Source organism: Gymnoscopelus braueri (genome assembly GCF_963280865.1).
Source record: "Gymnoscopelus braueri genome assembly, chromosome: 11".
Taxonomy (NCBI): Eukaryota; Metazoa; Chordata; class Actinopteri; order Myctophiformes; family Myctophidae; genus Gymnoscopelus; species Gymnoscopelus braueri.
The window spans coordinates 22,749,166-22,766,822 of record NC_137613.1 but is presented as its reverse complement, the minus strand read 5'-3'; the positions used below and the strand labels follow the sequence as shown (position 1 = coordinate 22,766,822).

Here is a 17,657-nt window from a genome sequence, read left to right as displayed (position 1 = left end):
TTGAGCAAATGTTTTTTGTAATCGAATAAAATACCATATGGGGCACGATCGATCCCGGTTTCCCCCAAGAGGAAATGTAAGAATGTAACTTTACTTGACATTCGTTCTACGGTACATTTCTAATCTGTCTGCTGTGCTCTGTGCTGGGTCACCCTAACTGACCCAGGTGGGTACTGGATACATCCAGGGCAGCCCTTTGGATCAGAAAGCTGACCTGTGTTATGGATCAGTGTTAATTTAAAGCTGAGAGTGTAAAAATGTGGGTCATTTTTTATACTCTCTGAGCAGCGGCTGATCCATTTGCCTCACTCCCTCTGAATACAAATGGAGGCCCCTGCTATCGTGCTCTCATCCCTGTACAAAATGCTACCACAGTGCTTTACATAATGGAAATGTTGGTGTTCAGTCCAGTGAACCCCCCACTGGTAGTCAATGGATCTCCTCGGCAGGAGATGTTGATGCTGCACCTATGAGTTGCTCTCTGGGGAACAATGGGGGCAGAGTGTTGTCCTGTAATTAGCATTGGCCTGCTTTGCCCGCCTCTTCTCCTGAAAATGGAGACGATACAAAGATAGCACAGCCACCTCCTCCTCGGCACCTCTCCTTTTGAAGGAACAAGTTTGTTCTTGCGCTGGTGTTTTGCATTCATCCCGGCACGTACTGTAGGCCAAGTTGCTCGCCTCCCAGCCCTCCAGAGGCAAAAGAACGTACATAGAAGTTAATGATTCGTCGGAGCAATTTTGAAGCAAAGGGGAAAGCAATCAGTGAGCACTGCCTTAAAAGTTAAAAGCTACCAGGGTGGTGAAGTAGTGAGCGTTCAGTTGTTAATTGTTTGTGGTTAATGATCAGAGAACAGAGAGTTAACAGAGTCGGTTGATTGTTCATCAGTGTCGGTCAATGAATCTACGCACGCACGCACGCACGCACGCACGCACGCACGCACGCACGCACGCACGCACGCACGCACACAACCCTGTGCAAGTGTGCATGCATACAAACACTGTAATGCACACAGGTTTGCGAGTATGCATGTGTGTGCGCACACACACACACACACACACACACACACACACACACACACACACACACATGCAAACACAAGAATGCATGCAAGCACCTTGCACGCACACACACACACACACACACACACACACACACACACACACACACACACACACACACACACACACACACACACAATAAACATATTTATACTCCAGCAATCACTGTGCTCAGGCTGTAAGTGAATGCACATGCACGCTCGCGCACACGCACACACACACACACACACACACACACACACACACACACACACACACACACACACACACACACACACACACACACACACACACACACACACACACACACACGCACGCACACACTACACAATACAATTCAAGCTGAAAAACAAAGAGCAGCAGAGCAGTAGGCGTATGAGGAGGAGGATTGCATCTCGTCTGTTGTGAGGAGGAGTGAGATGAGTGCTAGAAGTTGTCTGAATGTAATACTAGATGGAAAGCATCACCCTACTTACACTGAAAGAACATTCACCCACTTTTCCAGGTTGATATACATCCTTATGATATGTAAATACACAGTGGACACAAACCATATACATTATAGGCCATAAGGATCCCAGTAATGTATGCACATACATCATAGCATGTGGTGTGTGACTGATGTGGGTTACATGGACATACAGTCGCTCGTAGATACAACAACATGAAGCTCAAAGTGAGTGGGTGGCGTGGAAGAATTGTCGCTGCACTTTTAACTCTGCCCACCGAATGGATTCGGACAGGTTCTTGTTTACCGCTGTCGCTGAAGGGGAGCGAGGGAGGGATATGAAAGAACGGAAGAGATGCTGAATTTATATGTTGTCACGCGCTGGAAATAGCCAATCTACAAGCTCACAACACATCACGGATGCGACACGTTGTGAGCTTGTAGATCTGCTATTTTCGGGATGCAACACTATCGTACCACGAAGTATAAATCGGACTTTACACAGAAAGGAAAGAATCATAAAATAAACGCTCTACATGGAAAGAACAGAGAGAGAGAGAGAAAGAGAGGATTTAAAAACAGGCCAGAGGTTTAAAAATAACAAAAGAGGTTTAAAACACAAACAGAGAGATATTTAAGGACAGAGTCAGAGAAAGAGAGGAGTGCGGAGGAGGAGACATGAGAGATCCAAAGAGAGGGGGCAGGTGAAAGGAGAGAGAGAGAGAGAGAGAGAGAGAGAGAGAGAGAGAGAGAGAGAGAGAGAGAGAGAGAGAGAGAGATGAAGACAGAAATAGATGGTGTATTTACTTGGAAGCAACTGTACAGAGAGTGAAAGAGTGAGTGAGAGAGAAAGGAATGTGAGGTGAATAGAAGCGATTCAGAAAGATACATAGAAAAAACATGTGGAACATCCAAACAAGAGGATATTTAAGGAGAGACTGTGACTGGAAAAAAAGAGAGAGACAGACACAAATGGAACACATGCTATGTTGGAGCGGGTGGACAGAGAGAGACATATCAGGCTGGTGAGGAAGAAAATGAACGACGAGGCGAAAATGGGAACAGAAGAGCAAGATAAACAGAGAGAGAGAGTGGGCACGGGGGAAAGGGAGGGATATTGAAGTTAAGCAAGGGTTGGAGAGAGAGAGAGAGAGAGAGAGAGAGAGAGAGAGAGAGAGAGATAGAGAGGGAATGGCATAAATAGGCAATGAATACATTCAAAACACTGAGAGGAAGAGAAGAAGGATGAAGGTAGGGAAAGGAGCGGTGAGAGAAACGTGAGAGGATGAGAAGACAAGAACATACCGTAAAAAAAATGAGTTGCACAAAACAGGTTTAACAAGAAAGAGATCAGGACATAGATCAGGATTGGGCGAGTGAGTGCACACGGAAGACAAATGAAGAGGGGAATCCAAGAGAGAGAAGGTGGGCGAGAGAGAGAGAGTGAGAGTGAGAGAGAGAGAGGCAGAAATAGAATTAGGTTTACTACATTAACTGGAGAAGGAGAGAGAGAGAGAGAGAGAGAGACAGAGAGAGACAGAGAGATAGAAAGAGGAAATTGCAGAAATAAACATTAGGTGGACATGAAATGACAGCAAGAGAGAAAGAGAGAGAGACAGAGAGAGAGAGAGAGGGAGAGCAGGGGAATGGCATACATTTAATATACTACTAAATGGAACTGAAGAGGGAGAAAGAACGAGAGGGAAATAGAGTGAGAGAGAAAGATAAAGGGAGACAGTGGCAGGTTGAGAAGTGTGATATGAGAGAAGGCTTAAAGGAGCTTGTATGTACGAAATAGCATTCATAGAGATAGTATGCAAATCTGAAGTACACATCGAGTGAATGTGGAGGAAAAGAGGTGCAAGGAAGGGATGGCAAATGAAAGAGAGAGAAAGAGAGAGAGAGAGAATTATGGTGTAGATTAGACTACATACCGAAAGAGTGGAGTGAGTGAGAGAGGGAGAAAGGCAGACAGAGAAATAAAGAGTCTGTGAGTGAGCGACAGATAAACACACAATCGTAAACAAAGACAGAAGAGTGGAAGGAATGAACACGCTGGTGGACTCCTCAATAGCTCCTTCAATATGTATAAGGGCACTTCCACCAACTGCAACAACCCTAAACACAAACGACAATCATAAAGAGACACGCAGAGAGAGAGAGAGGGAGGGAGAGGGAAGCAGGAACTCAGGTTGTGCTGAAAAGAGAGGAGGTTTTCTCTGGATGTTGGAGTCCAGAGAAAAAGGGGACCACCCAGGAGTGTTGTTTACTCTTCCCTGCTATTCCTTGACACAACAAAACAACAGCCTGGTGAGCCTATAGGGGCCTCTCCTATCTATGTGCAAATTACACCACGACACTGAGACAAAATTACATCATTACAACACATGCAAGTTCAGGAATGAAAGGGAAAACCCAAATTATATCGCATTGTAAACAACCCAGCATGCATTACGCACACACACATGCACAATGGGAGTGTAACAGAGAGATGCCACAATGTGTTAACAAACTCACAAGGCCAGCCAAAACACCCCAAAGGACAATATGAAGCCAAATCATCACCAAAAAGAGACGTTCCAAGATACAGCATTTTCTCTGCAGAGATGTGTGCATTTCACATTTCTTCAGTAATACTTTAGGTAACTGATGCTCACTATTTGTGAGCAATTATTTATATTCATTAAGTGTCACATTGAAATAAGCTTCACCAAGCACATCAACATTACAATCAATCAAGATGAGGGAATCTAGCCAAAGACTTATAGGACCATACCGGTGTTATCGATGTTTATCCAATTGACTGTGACTCACAGCGATATACGGGTATTTGACATTACTGCCAACCATTTTCCAAAGTATACTGTGGTTGGTTTGATTTTCGCATTTTAAAGCACACATTGATTAGAAAAATGGATTGATTAGAAATAGACCTTGGAGAAAAGATTGATTCATGGACGAAATTCAAACGTCCATGACTTATTAACTGTGTAATGACGTTTAGGGTAAGCAGCAATTCTAGGTACAGAGAAAGCAAAAGCATAATAATAAAAAGCTTAAAAGTCATAGAGTGCATATGGTTAAAGTCATAGAATGCATATGGTTAGGTAACATTAACTTAATTATTCAGGGAAGTTCAGGGAAGTTCGGCAACATTTTGACTTTGGTGAAAATGTTTTGACATATGTATTGACAGTGGTATGTTTTAGTGTGGTTTAAAAATAATATCTGTTCAATAAATGTACATGTAAAGTATTTATCCCTCCCCCATGTACCTAAATGAGTTTTACTCCCAACTTTTTTTGCACCAAGTACCAGTTTTATGTAGTAAATATTTTCACAAGAGGGCGACAGTCGTTTTACCAGTCTTCTATCATGAGAGACACACACAGACGGGAAATGTGTTTGGTTGGTAATCTCTGATAGGAAAGGCACAAGTGTATTCATAGAATTCTGAAACAAGTTTGCTGTGGCCGTGCATGTTATTAACATTTAGCACCTCGTTGAGACGCTGGTCAGTCTGGGGAGGGGGGGGGGGGGGGGTTGACAAGTAGTGCACAATGGGTTTCAATGGGTTGTTAAGTGCCATCTTTTGTTTTGTTAAATTGGCTACCCAAAACAGTAGCGAGAGACAGCAGCATGAGATCAGACTCAGGGAGGCTCTTCTCCACATAACAGTGGTGAATATTATATATCAATTAAAACAAAACTAATTTCTGTGCGGTCTGGCATCACGGACCACCAGCGAATGGTCCGCGGACCACCAAAGGCTCCGCCGACCCAGGGTTATCCCATATGGTGGGATGTCGAGTGGGTTATACCACTCGACATCCCTTCACCACTTCAACTGACCCCCGATGCATGTCTTTAGTGAGGCTCTGAATGGCATTCAGCATCCGAGTCTGAGTTGCATGCCCTGTGTCAAACCTGGATTCAGTGAGTGCTACGTCTGAAACCAGTTTAAAATCATTTACTAAAATAACCACACAAACCCTAGCTTTCCTTTTCTGGGAATGTACGTATAATTGATAAGTAAAACAATTCCGTGCCTCTACAAGCTACAAGCTACACTGGAAAAATGTAGTGGTTCCCGGGGGACTCTGGTCAATGAAGTATACAGTATGGGGTTTAAGTGGTTAATGCTTTGGAGATATGCAGAGCTCAAGAAACTACCAACATTTCCATAGGTAACATTCAAAAACACATTAACCAAAGACAAAACAAGATTTGCGGGCTGAGGGGGACTTTTAAGTTACTTGGATGGAGAATGGATACCTCAAGTCTAGATAGCTGAAGTTTGGTAAGCCATTTGAGTCTTATTTTTGGGAGGGCGGCTGCATCGCCTGGATGCTGCACCTACTCCCAGATAGTACTCTATAACTAGATATGCGACAGGACAGGCTGTACTCACACTGTCAAGCCCAAGGATGCTGGAACAGTGACTGCGTTTGCTCATTACCTCCCTCCCGCTGGCGAAATGCTGAAATGCAAACGTGGACCCCTCTCTTCTGGCCCCGGAAGTGCAGCGATCTGTCCAAACATGTCCAGACCTCCCTGACGATGACAGACCCCAGGGGGCCTACGACGAGCAGAGGGAAAGATGTTGGCAGTTGGGAAGGCCCGGAATATATAGTGCCAATCTTGACTGAGCTGGTCATATTGACAGTGACAGCGGCTGACACCCATGCTAACAAGAGAGCATATTTTACATTCACATACACAGACGCGGGGCGTTTGCTGTTGACACCCACTGATGGACATGAAGTAATACTGACGCAACGCACTCAACACTGAAGTTTCTTCTTATAGTGCTGAACATGCACTGATATAAAGGATTACATAACTGAGGATAGTTTCTTGGAGTTTCAGCTGCAAAATCGCAGTTGATGGTGTGAAAATTGTGCAGTGTGCAGTCATCTGGATATTCACACTGAGAGAGATGGAACAGTGGTAAATAGATGGCTCGGGGGTCTTCTCAGCTGAACTCAGATGGTGTGAGACATACTGTCTGCAGGAACATCTACAGTAGAGATGATAGTAAACCCTAACGACATGAAGGGTGCTCACATGCGTGTGGCGAGAATGTGTTTACAGTATGTTCCATGTGTTTGTGAGTGAGCCTAACAGTATGCATGTGTGGTCTAACATACGACTAAAGGAAGACCTCCGCTCTGTCCTTAAGAGGCTGCGTGTGTGTGTGTGCATGTGTTGGAAGTGTGCCCTCCTCAAAGATGTGCTTAATTGCAATTACTCCTCCCTCCATTCACAGTGGCACATGCCACCTTTCTGCCTCTGCCTCATTATTGAAGAGAATAGGGAGAAAGAATTTTATGACCTCCGAACCCCAACCCCCTTCTTTCCATATGAACGGCCCACCCTCTGTCGCGGCACACTCCCCCGGCCAGACCTCTGCCTTTCTTAAGAAAATAACCAATGAGTGAGTGAGGGAATGAATTTTATAGCCCCCCCCCACCGCACGCACGCACGCACGCACGCACGCACGCACGCACGCACGCACGCACGCACGCACGCACGCACGCACGCACGCACACACACACACACACACACACACACACACACACACACACACACACACACACACACACACACACACACACACACACACACACACACACACACACACACACACACACACACACACACACACACACACACACACACACACACACACAGTTTCCCTTCACACACACGCACACACACACAGTTTCCCTTCGCTCTCTCCCTCCCTGTACTTATTGACAAGGGGCACACGATCCCATAAAGGGCTTGATATACTTCTGCACTATGTCCCGCACTGAAAATAGCTCAGAACGCATTGGGTTGTGAGCTTTGTGAGTTTGTAGATCTGCTATTTTCGGTGCGCAACACCGTCGCACAGCTAAGTATAAATCCCCCTTAAGAGGCACACTCCACTGCCTTTTTCTCCGGTCTCATTACTTTAAAGTCACCCATGTGCCCACCCCCCCCCCCAACCCACTTCCTCCTATTGGTAGTGGCACACATTTCCCTCTTTCTCATTACTTAACTGAGGGATCGGAAATGAAATTTTACTGCCCTTCGCCTGTCATCATCACTCAGCCAAGTTGGCCCCCATTGTCTCTCTCCTTTTCCACCTTAAAAGAGGAGAAAATCAATTTTATAGCGCCCATTCTGTTTTAAGGGGCACACTTTGCCTTTCTTGTTTCTTTCCCCTTCATACTTTCTTAAAAAAAAGGAGGAAAAAAATCAATTTATGGCCCCCAAAAGCTCCAGTTTTTTTGTTATTGTTTTTTTTACGGCCCCAGGTCTTTTTCTTCCAAGAGTAGCGCCACTCTCAGTCCCTCTCTCTGCCTTCTCCAAGAGCCCCGCCGCACTATTAGCATACAGGTGGCCATCCTTTGTCCTCTGTGCACAGGCACACTTCTGCTCCTCCGTGTTGTGAAGCCCCCATGTGTCCGCTCTGAACGCCCCTGCCGAGCCTGCCTTTGTGAGGCCGCAGAGGGTATTAAAAGGTCACTTAAGATAACTGCCCCTTCTGTTCACCACGCCTCCTCCAACACCTCCTTCAGATAAGGTAAAGTCATTAGTCTGAAGCTGAGGTTAACCTTTCTTGTGTGTGGCTTTTAATCTCTCTCTCTCTCTCTCTCTCTCTCTCTCTCTCTCTCTCTCTCTCTCTCTCTCTCTCTCTCTCTCGTTTGACAATCCGTCTAATGTGAGCCATGTTCTTTTTTTTATTGTTAGTATGAGGGCGGAGGGGCAGCAGATAATCTCCCCGCCGTTTGATCTCTGGTTATACAGTGTTAAACGGCCCGAGCTGAGTGTGCGAACACTCACTTTTGACCCAACACTTTAGATCTCATACAAAGCAATGGCTGGGGGACAGACGCATACATACCTCTCTACCCAATGGGTCACAGAGAGCACTGGCTTCAGCTGCACAACTTTTGATTCCTCTCCTCCCCCAAGACGTGCACTGTTACCGCAACCTCTTTTACATGACTACACACATATCTGCAGCCCAGATGCTACCCGCACCCCCCCCCCCCCCCCCTCTTCCCTCCCCCCTCTTCCCTCCCCTCCCTGCTCCCCCCTCCCCTCCCATATCCCTCGCTCCACTTGTGGCTTCTTGCTCCAGCACCCTATTCATTAACAGCTTCTTAATGCTCCCAGATGGGGATGACTGTAATTTATGGTGGCCCAGTGCCTTTGTGTGTGTGCGTGCTTTTGTGTGCATGCGGTTTGGTGCGCACGAGTGTACTTGTGTATGCACCCATGTTTACTGCGCGTGTGTGTGTTTATTTATCTATAGAGAATATGCAGCGTAAGGCTAATTTATTTGTATGTTTAACTGATTATGAGTAATGCGCAACCTGCTGTCTTAATTAGATTTTGCATGTGATTATGTGAATCCCGTTTCGGTGCACCGGGTTCGCCCTCTTTTAAGCGCGAGCATATGCAAATGTGTTTGTGTGGGTTTCACTCAACGCCCTTTGTCTGACTCGGACGAGAGCACGTATTCCTGGAGGGCAGAGCGAGGACAGCGATTAAGGCACATTTTTCAGGTTTTGCGCTACAAGCTCAATGAGGGTTTTGTCTCCAACGCTGACCTCAGTTGGAGGAGTGGAGTTTTTTCCATTCCAGTTGTTCCCCTTCTAACCCACTGTGTACGGCCTTGCATTCACTCCCATTGAATTAAGATGTCATGGTCCCCGTGTGGGAAGTCCCCACGGCCACACCAATGTGAACATGTGTATTCAGGCTGTGGGTGATGTATGTGTGTGTGCGTGTGTGTGTGTGTGTGTGTGTGTGTGTGTGTGTGTGTGTGTGTGTGTGTGTGTGTGTGTGTGTGTGTGTGTGTGTGTGTGTGTGCGCGCGCGCGCATGCATGCATGCGGGTGTGCCTGTTCGTCAAGGTGGCGTGCACGTGTATAAACCAAACCTCCACTCACGGACGCTCATTGGCATGCTCACTCCCCCCAGATTGTGGAGTATCAATTCCCAGCATCTCTCCTGGAGGGTGAAGGAATGGGTGGAGAAGGAGGTGGTGGTAGTAGCGGTGGTGTTGGGAGGGGGCGGGGTAGGTTACACAGATTGTGGGCTGCCTCCTGAGCCAAGGAAAAAGCCTGTTTCCTAGAAATGGAGAGACAAACACACACAAACAAGCATACAAACAAACAAACGGACGGATGCACTGGTCCAAACACATGCACCGCTCATGAATGTGCGCCGTACAGGGCCCACCCGCATTTGGGATACAAAGTCAACACGCACACACACACACTAGCACACACACACACACATACATATGCCACGCGAATGCATACAATGACGCACACTTGACAAAATGCTGCGTTAAGAGGGATCTTTCCCCTCCTTGACTTTTTGACCATTCTGCTTTCTCTCCATCTCTCTCTCTCTTGCCCTCTCTCTCTCTCTCTCTGCCAGCCCAACGGAACTCCACGCGCATGTAAAAATAACCGCTGGGAGAGAACGAGAGGGCCAGTCAGCAGTTAGCTGGGTCTACTCTGAAAACACAGGGTGCCCACACCGCCCGTTAGCAGCGCTGCTTCTATTTGAGGAGACGTGCGCTTTTGGGTAACAGTCAGGCGCTGGCGGCGGAGCGGGGAGCAGAGGCCCCCGGAATGCCACAAGGGATTGTGGGAAGGGTTTGTTGGAGGTTGAGGGGGACGGGGGGGGGGGACGGGGGATTAGCGGAGGATGAGGGGGGGGGGGGTTTCTGACTGTCGCACCTTTGAGCACTTATTCCTAATTACTCCATTTGGGCTGAACCTTGCTAATGGTTGGCAGACGTACATGTCGCACATGTGGAGTGGTGGATGATGGAGCGGCACACGGGGACATGGTGCACGCCGATATCCTGCCCACTCAAACTGCTTAGCAAGAAAAACAGATGGAAGTGAGTGCCAGCGTGCTCCATCAGACATGTAAATATACACACATTCGCACAAACACAGAAATGTAAAGACTTAAAGACACACACACGCGCGCGCACACACACACACACACACACACACACACACACACACACACACACACACACACACACACACACACACACACACACACACACACACACACACACACACACACACACACACACACACACACACACACACACACACAGGTTCAAGGACAGGTATAGAAATGTGCTCATTGGAAAGAAAACAAACGGACTCCTTGAATGTCTTTCTCCCATTCTGCACTCTTTTTAGCGCGCATTGGAAAGGCTGTCGCTCACGTACACACACACACACACGCACACGCACACACACACACACACACACACACACACACACACACACACACACACACACACACACACATACAGTCCAAGTATGTCCTCATCGCCAGCATGCGTAGATAAGTATATGTGTGTGCGAGTGTGTCCTCTACGACTCAACCACAATGCACAGCTGGCAAGAGAGAGAGACCCGAGTGTGTCAGTGCGGTCAGGTCAGGGGCCCCGTTCTCTCTCTCTCTCTCTCTCTCCACCTCTCTCTCTCTCTCTCTCCACCTCTCCTTCTTTTCCTTTTCTTGTCCACTCTCGTGTTTTTCTTTTTTTTGTTTGGCCTATGCCTTCCTCTCCCTCAGTCAAATGTTGGCACGGCTGTCTGTCTGTCTTAGTTGTCCGTCTGCCTCCACGTCCAGACCTCGGCCATTCCCAGGTCGCTCCCAACACAAACACACAAACACAAAGATATTTGTGAAAATGTGGAAAGGAAAACAAATAAGAAAAAAGAAATCCAGAGAGAAAGAAAAGCAACAGAAACACGAGCTGTTCCCAGAACTATAGACGCACACGCGCGTGCACGTGTACACGCCACACACACACACACACACACACACACACACACACACACACACACACACACACACACACACACACACACACACACACACACACACACACACACACACACACACACACGCGCACGCACGCACGCACGCACGCACACACGCACGCACGCACACACACACACACGTTTTGCACGGACACAAACAGACCCATGCAGACAATTTCTTCGTTTGTTCTATATTTGCAAACTATTGCAGCTGGTTGAGCTTTTGGATGCTCGAAAAATCATCAGCCAGTCGTTCTGTCCGACATGGCTCTCGTGTGAGCGCCGACCACATTACAAATGCTGAAACTAAACACTCTCCGGGGTAATACCATACACAAAAAGACCATGAAACACTGTGAAAACCAACATGTCTAAATAATGGCATGGGCCAGGGCAAACTGCTTGTGTTTATCTTCCATGGCAAGGACATGGGAGGTCACTGGGGAAATTCAAAACGGACGCCTCCAGAACATTAACCACTTGAACCCGAACGTTCCTATTCTGGGGTGAACGTTCGGCAAAAATAGCAGATCTACAAGCTTACAACACAGCGCAGCGCAACACATTGTGAGCTTGTACTGTAGATCTTCTATTTTTGGTGAGAGATTTAGTGTAGAGGGAAAAAGTATAGAGACCTGCATGAGGGGCCCCCAGTAAACAAAGTATACAGTGATTAAGCCTGATTTATGCTTCGTCATACGATGGTGATCTACTGGTTGGTGCGGAAATATGATCTCTAATCAAATAATGGCAAACAATGAAGGCCACTATCCGGGCAGAGTCGCTGTGGCTCAGGTCCAAGTGCTCTTAAGTTGATTTATACACAACATGCCGAGAAGCGACATGTTGTGAACTTGTATATCTGCTGTTTTTGGGGGCGGGACACTGGCGTGCAACCTGGTATAAATCAGACTAGTATTGTGCACCCATGTGAACGGTGCAGTGCACATTAAAGCCACTAAGAAAAGAGGTTGATATGTTTTAAGATGGGCAATGGTCTGGATAACATCTTGTATGCGTTAGCAGATGGAAGAGGTATCTACAAAAGAGCTTTATTCTAAATTAGAATCTGCTGTTGTTTTTGCGGCGTGGGGCCCCCCTGGATTTCAAGAGGCCCACAATCTGTTCTTTAAACCGTTTACAACTGTATTGGCATCCTGTGCAATACTCAAAACGGCTAATCGGATTAAAAGCTCTTATGTAACATTAGTTGCCAGCAAACGGCAAAATCAATGGGGGAGTGCGTACGAGCAAGCAAGCCATAACAGGTTCTGTCACACGGTTTGTCAGTCGTCATTTTGATTTTCCAGGTCGAGTCGGGCGGTGGCCTGGGCAGGCAGTGGCTTGCAGCACCTCGAGACTGGGACCTTTGACCTGTAAAGGCGGCTGCATGCTACCATTTTAGGTGATATCACCCTTTCACCTTTTAGGTGGAAATGTTTTCACCTTAGAAGGTGATTATGATACTAGGCGCTCATAGTCCGGTGATTTCGGTTAGTAAAAACAGAATGTGTTGGGGTGAGCCGGCCCCCCTTAAGCGGGACACAGACTCTGGAATCCAACCGTTGACAAGACCTTTGAAACTCTTGGGATTTAGGACAGGCGTAGGGCTGTGAATGAATGAAGAGTATCCTCGTTATTAAAAATAATAATAGCATAATTTGATACCAGTGGTGTGGGATGTCATTTAGCTATGGCATGAGTGTGGGGAAAGGCTGATATTTGAGGCTGGAAGTATCAAATCATTGATGTAATTGCCTTCAGACAAAGGCTCTGACAGGGTATCCCGTTTATAGGTGTTCCCACTAGGTGAGGAAGGTGAGACGTGGTTTCTGTGTGTTATGCATGTGTTTATATACTGTGTGTGCGTGTGTGGGTCTACCATTTGTTAATACATTTGTTTTGTAATGTGCCTTGGTGTGTTTCTACCGTTTGTGTATACATGCGTTTATTATGTATATCTGTGCGTGCCTGCATGTGTGTGCGCGCGCTGTGTGTTTGTATCTGCATGTGCATGTTCAATGGGTGTGTACACAGCCCTCAGGTGCTTTTAAAGAGCAGAACAAACACACCTGAGTAACTTAAACTTGATAACGATCTGTCATCAAACCCCACTCGTTGCTCCAAAGGCAGAGCAACGTGTGATGGGGAGATCCCTGGATTAAATATGATTAGCCTGGGTATTTGGTTTTGGACACATCTAAAAGCTGCTTGAGAGACCTACCAAAAAAAAAGAAAAGAAAAATCCTTACTGTCAACACACTCCATTAAAATGATTTATTAAACTCCATACTTAGATCACTGCCTGCCAAATATTGCTGGATATTTTGGGATTGAGGAAGGGAATGGCCTTGGGTAGGGAGATAATTGGTTGTGTATGGGCTGCCCGTACTGTATCTGCCGTTCTACGAATGCCACTGCATTTTGCAGGAAACAAACGGTATGCTGTCATTTCAACACAGGGACGGAATGCTGCTGCCTCACATGGAACAGAGTTCCGTGGCCACAATTAGGGTAAATGTCATCCACATTGTAAGCATTGTACAATGTAACAAAACAGAAATGAGGACGAGATCGTCCATGCGATCCCTTCCCAACAATTTAGGAAAAACGAGCAATCATCCTGTGGAACGCAAGAGCCGGACAGAAGAAAAGAGCGAGAGAACCGCATATTGTTCTTTTTCCCTGCCAACTTGTCGGTTGATGATGTCCCACGCGTTGCGCAAAACAATGCCATCAAATCCCGTCTCCATGACTCGCCATGACAACAGAGTATTTTTGGGGGGTTTGTTTGTATTTCTGTACAAAGTTTTGCCCTCCGGCGTGTTTACTGGTTGGTGCAGAAATTTGATCTCTAATCAAATCAAGGCAAACAAAGAAGGCCACTATCCGGCAGCGTCGCTGCGGCTCAGGTCCCTGTGCTCTTACCTTTAGGTTATTTGCCTAACTTAATGAGGGAGAAACAACACAGATGTGCTGGAAGACTTCCAGACCTGGAGAACCTCAGGAAAGACATTCACAGGGTGAGGGAAGAGAGAGAGAGAGAGAGAGAGAGAGAGAGAGAGAGAGAGAGAGAGAGAGAGAGAGAGAGAGAGAGAGAGAGAGAGAGAGAGAGAGAGAGAGAGAGAGAAGGGGGCTGAGAGAATAAAAGAGAGAGGGGGGGGGAGAAGAGGAAGAAGGAGATAAGAGGGGAGAGAATTTTACACGATGACACAGGAGTGAAGGTGATAATGGTTTCTTTTATGAAACGCTGATTCATCAGAATCCTCTCATGGCCTGTCTCGTTCGATAGCCACAACGTTTAAGAAATGATACAAGACAAAGCAATAAAAAAGACTGTGGTTTAATCAAATGAGCACTGAATTTGAACTAATGAACGCCATTGGTAATAAGGTATTGCTGAACAGTTAATTTATGGCTTAGGCCTCAGGCTGGGGGGTGCATGCTGAAACAACCCTCCGTAGTGCAGAAAGAGAGAGGGGGGGTAGCCACACCTTGCCACACCGTTCAAAACAGACGCACAAATAGCAGTGACTGATAGATAGTGTTTGTTTAAATGGATACATTTTGGATCTAATGTGATGAAGAGAGTGCTGTCAATTGCAGAATCAAAAAGAACATGAAGTCAAATTGGCTTTTTTGTTTTTGGCTTTCATAAAACAGTGTTGCCATTAAGTTCAAGTTCAAATACATACAATCTAATTAATATATTAATGTACGACCCAGGTCTCATTCAACCCAGACGTTATTACCACCATACTGTAGGTTCCCACACACATTCCCAGATGAATTCTTTCAATGGGTTTTGTATGAATTAAGAAAATAAGCTTGGCAGATATTAACACTGTAACAGGCTCAATTGGTTGACAGCCAAGCTTTTAGGTCAAAAGTATTTATTTCCATATGCCCATACACTGCTTGCCATGCCTTGGTGTAATAATATGGTCGATAGCCACAAGCTAACAAATAAGATAAAGCAGATGGAAAGCATGCCATGACAGAAGCTCTGTCTCACCCTGAATGTTTGTGGGATGACTGATGTATCCTGTGTGCACTAATTAACTTGATGCACAACAGGTGTTTAGTCACACCTAACTAACCCTCAGTCCAATTAATTTGACTCAGTCCAGGTATGACTGCTTAAATCAGCCATCCTCCAACTCACAAACAAGAACTTTATGTTCAATCCAATAATGTCCCAAATCAACACCCTGTAAAAACTTTTTTTTACAGGGAGTTTAAGCCACAGTTGATGGCTTAAAAATGCACTGTTAGATGATAAATAAACATGAAGTTCTCTTGTTTTATTTTCTGAGTAAATGGAATTTGGCAGGGGCGGGACTTGAACATTATACTGTAAACTCTATGAACCTGATAGAGGCCCCATCCATGAACCAATCCTTTGTTATAAACAAACCCTAACACGTACATAAAACCATCAAGTAAAACAGATCCAAAAGGGTGATAATTCTGCAGTGAAATATACAGTATTGTAATGAGAGCACTGTGCACTTAATGCATGCGTTGATTGTCCCTGAGGCCTGTCATACGAAGTATGACCCACTTCAAATAACACTAACTGACCTAGTTCTTCCGCTTGACCTATAAGCAGAACACAGTGTGGCAGGCTGGGGACAATGGCACAAACTCCCCCCCCGCAAGCCTCTGGGACAGTAACCATGCTTGTTCTGTGTCCAAATGAGTGATTCGATTTTAACGTCAGATTAATTATTGTATGATAAAAAGAAATAAACAAATAATTTGTGCGTCGGATGGTTGTGATGGTTGTGATGATTTGGGGTCAGTGGTGGAAAAAGTACTCAAATGTTTTACTTAAGAAAAAGTATCAATGCTGTATTATAGAAGTACTCTGTTACAAGTAAAAGTCTAGTGTTCAAAATTTACTTGAATAAAAGTACAAAACTATTGATATCAAAATGTACTTAAAGTACTAAAAGTAAAAGTACTGAAATGTTTGAAAATAGCAGATCTACAAGCTCACAACGCATCGCAGTTGTGAGCTTGTAGATCGGCAAATAGCCGAGGTATAAAATAGAACTAAAGTGGTAAATGTATGTTTTATAATGTAATAATTCATATCTGCAAAGTAACTAGTATTATAGAGTTTTCAAATAATTGTAGTGGAGTAAAAGTACAATATTTGCCTCTGAGATGTAGTGGAGTAGAAGGAAAAGTATTGGAAATTGGAAATACTCAAGTTAAGTACAAATACCTCAAAATTGTACTAAGTACAGTACTTGAGTACATGTACTTAGTTACTTTCCACCACTGTCTGGGGTCAACACCTACCAGTAAGAAGAGTACGTGTCCTCACCCAGAAATACAAACAAGTCACTTTTGTTATAAGTATTTTTGTTTCTTAATTTGAATCTGAATTATACCAATGAAAATAAGCTTTCTGTACAGTAGTAGACATGTTTCCTGACTGCCTGCATGTTTCTACGTAACTAAAGTCTTAACCACCTAAACCCTATATACTTTGTTGACTGTGGTCCCCCCCAAGGGTCCAAACCCCCCCCCCCCCCTCCCTTTACATCAAATCTCTTTGGTGTAGCCAATCAACATACACGCTGCGACACGTTGTGAACTTGTACATTGCCTATTTTGGCTGAATGTTCACAGCCTTTTGCTGAAGGTCTTTGGGTCTGTGGGAAAAGAGATAGGGTTCATGTTGTCAAGTGAGAGGAATAATATATCATAATCAAATGAAACCCTTCCCCCATTTATAATCCCTCTCGATTCTACACTATACCCTCACCTGCACGCACGCACGCACGCACGCACAAACACACACACACACACAAAACCACACGCACACACACACACGCGTGCGCACACACGCGAGCGCACACACGCACATGCGGCATATATGGAGATCCAGTTGTCCAAAACCACCGATCCGACCAATAAGCCCATATATAGGCATATCATAAGGCCATATATGGCCATATAGTGATGATAGCAGGGATCTCCATATATGGGCATAAAAAGGACACAGTCAGACAGACGGGTACAACGCAGAGCCGGCACTAGCCGACAACGGTGGTGGGGGGGGGGGGGCGGGTGCCTATGTACGGTGGGCGACCACGCACACACTCAAATCGCGTGCACGTGATATATATATATATTTTTTTACAGCTGAAGTCCTTGTCATGTCTGTCTGTCTATCAGTCCCTCCTGGTACACACAACACCACTGACCACTTTCTTTACACGCTGAGGAAGGCTTGACGCCAAAACGGTATTAATTCAAAAGTACCAGAAGT

At 45.6% G+C, this 17,657-nt stretch overlaps 1 protein-coding gene across 2 annotated transcripts in view; it reads right to left on the bottom strand.

Annotated features, from left to right (window-relative positions):
• The window catches only part of efna1a (ephrin-A1a), a 33,842-nt gene extending 23,831 nt beyond the window's left edge, over positions 1 to 10,011 (bottom strand). The window contains exon 1 of one of the 2 annotated variants that reach the window (XM_080441287.1): positions 9,458 to 10,011. In XM_080441287.1, coding sequence (XP_080297413.1) covers positions 9,458 to 9,714 — 257 coding nt within the window. In that variant the 5' untranslated portion in view covers positions 9,715 to 10,011. The remainder of the gene's footprint in view (positions 1 to 9,457) is intronic. The other variant, XM_080441288.1, reaches the window with a different exon arrangement.
• Positions 10,012 to 17,657: the final 7,646 nt, after the last annotated feature.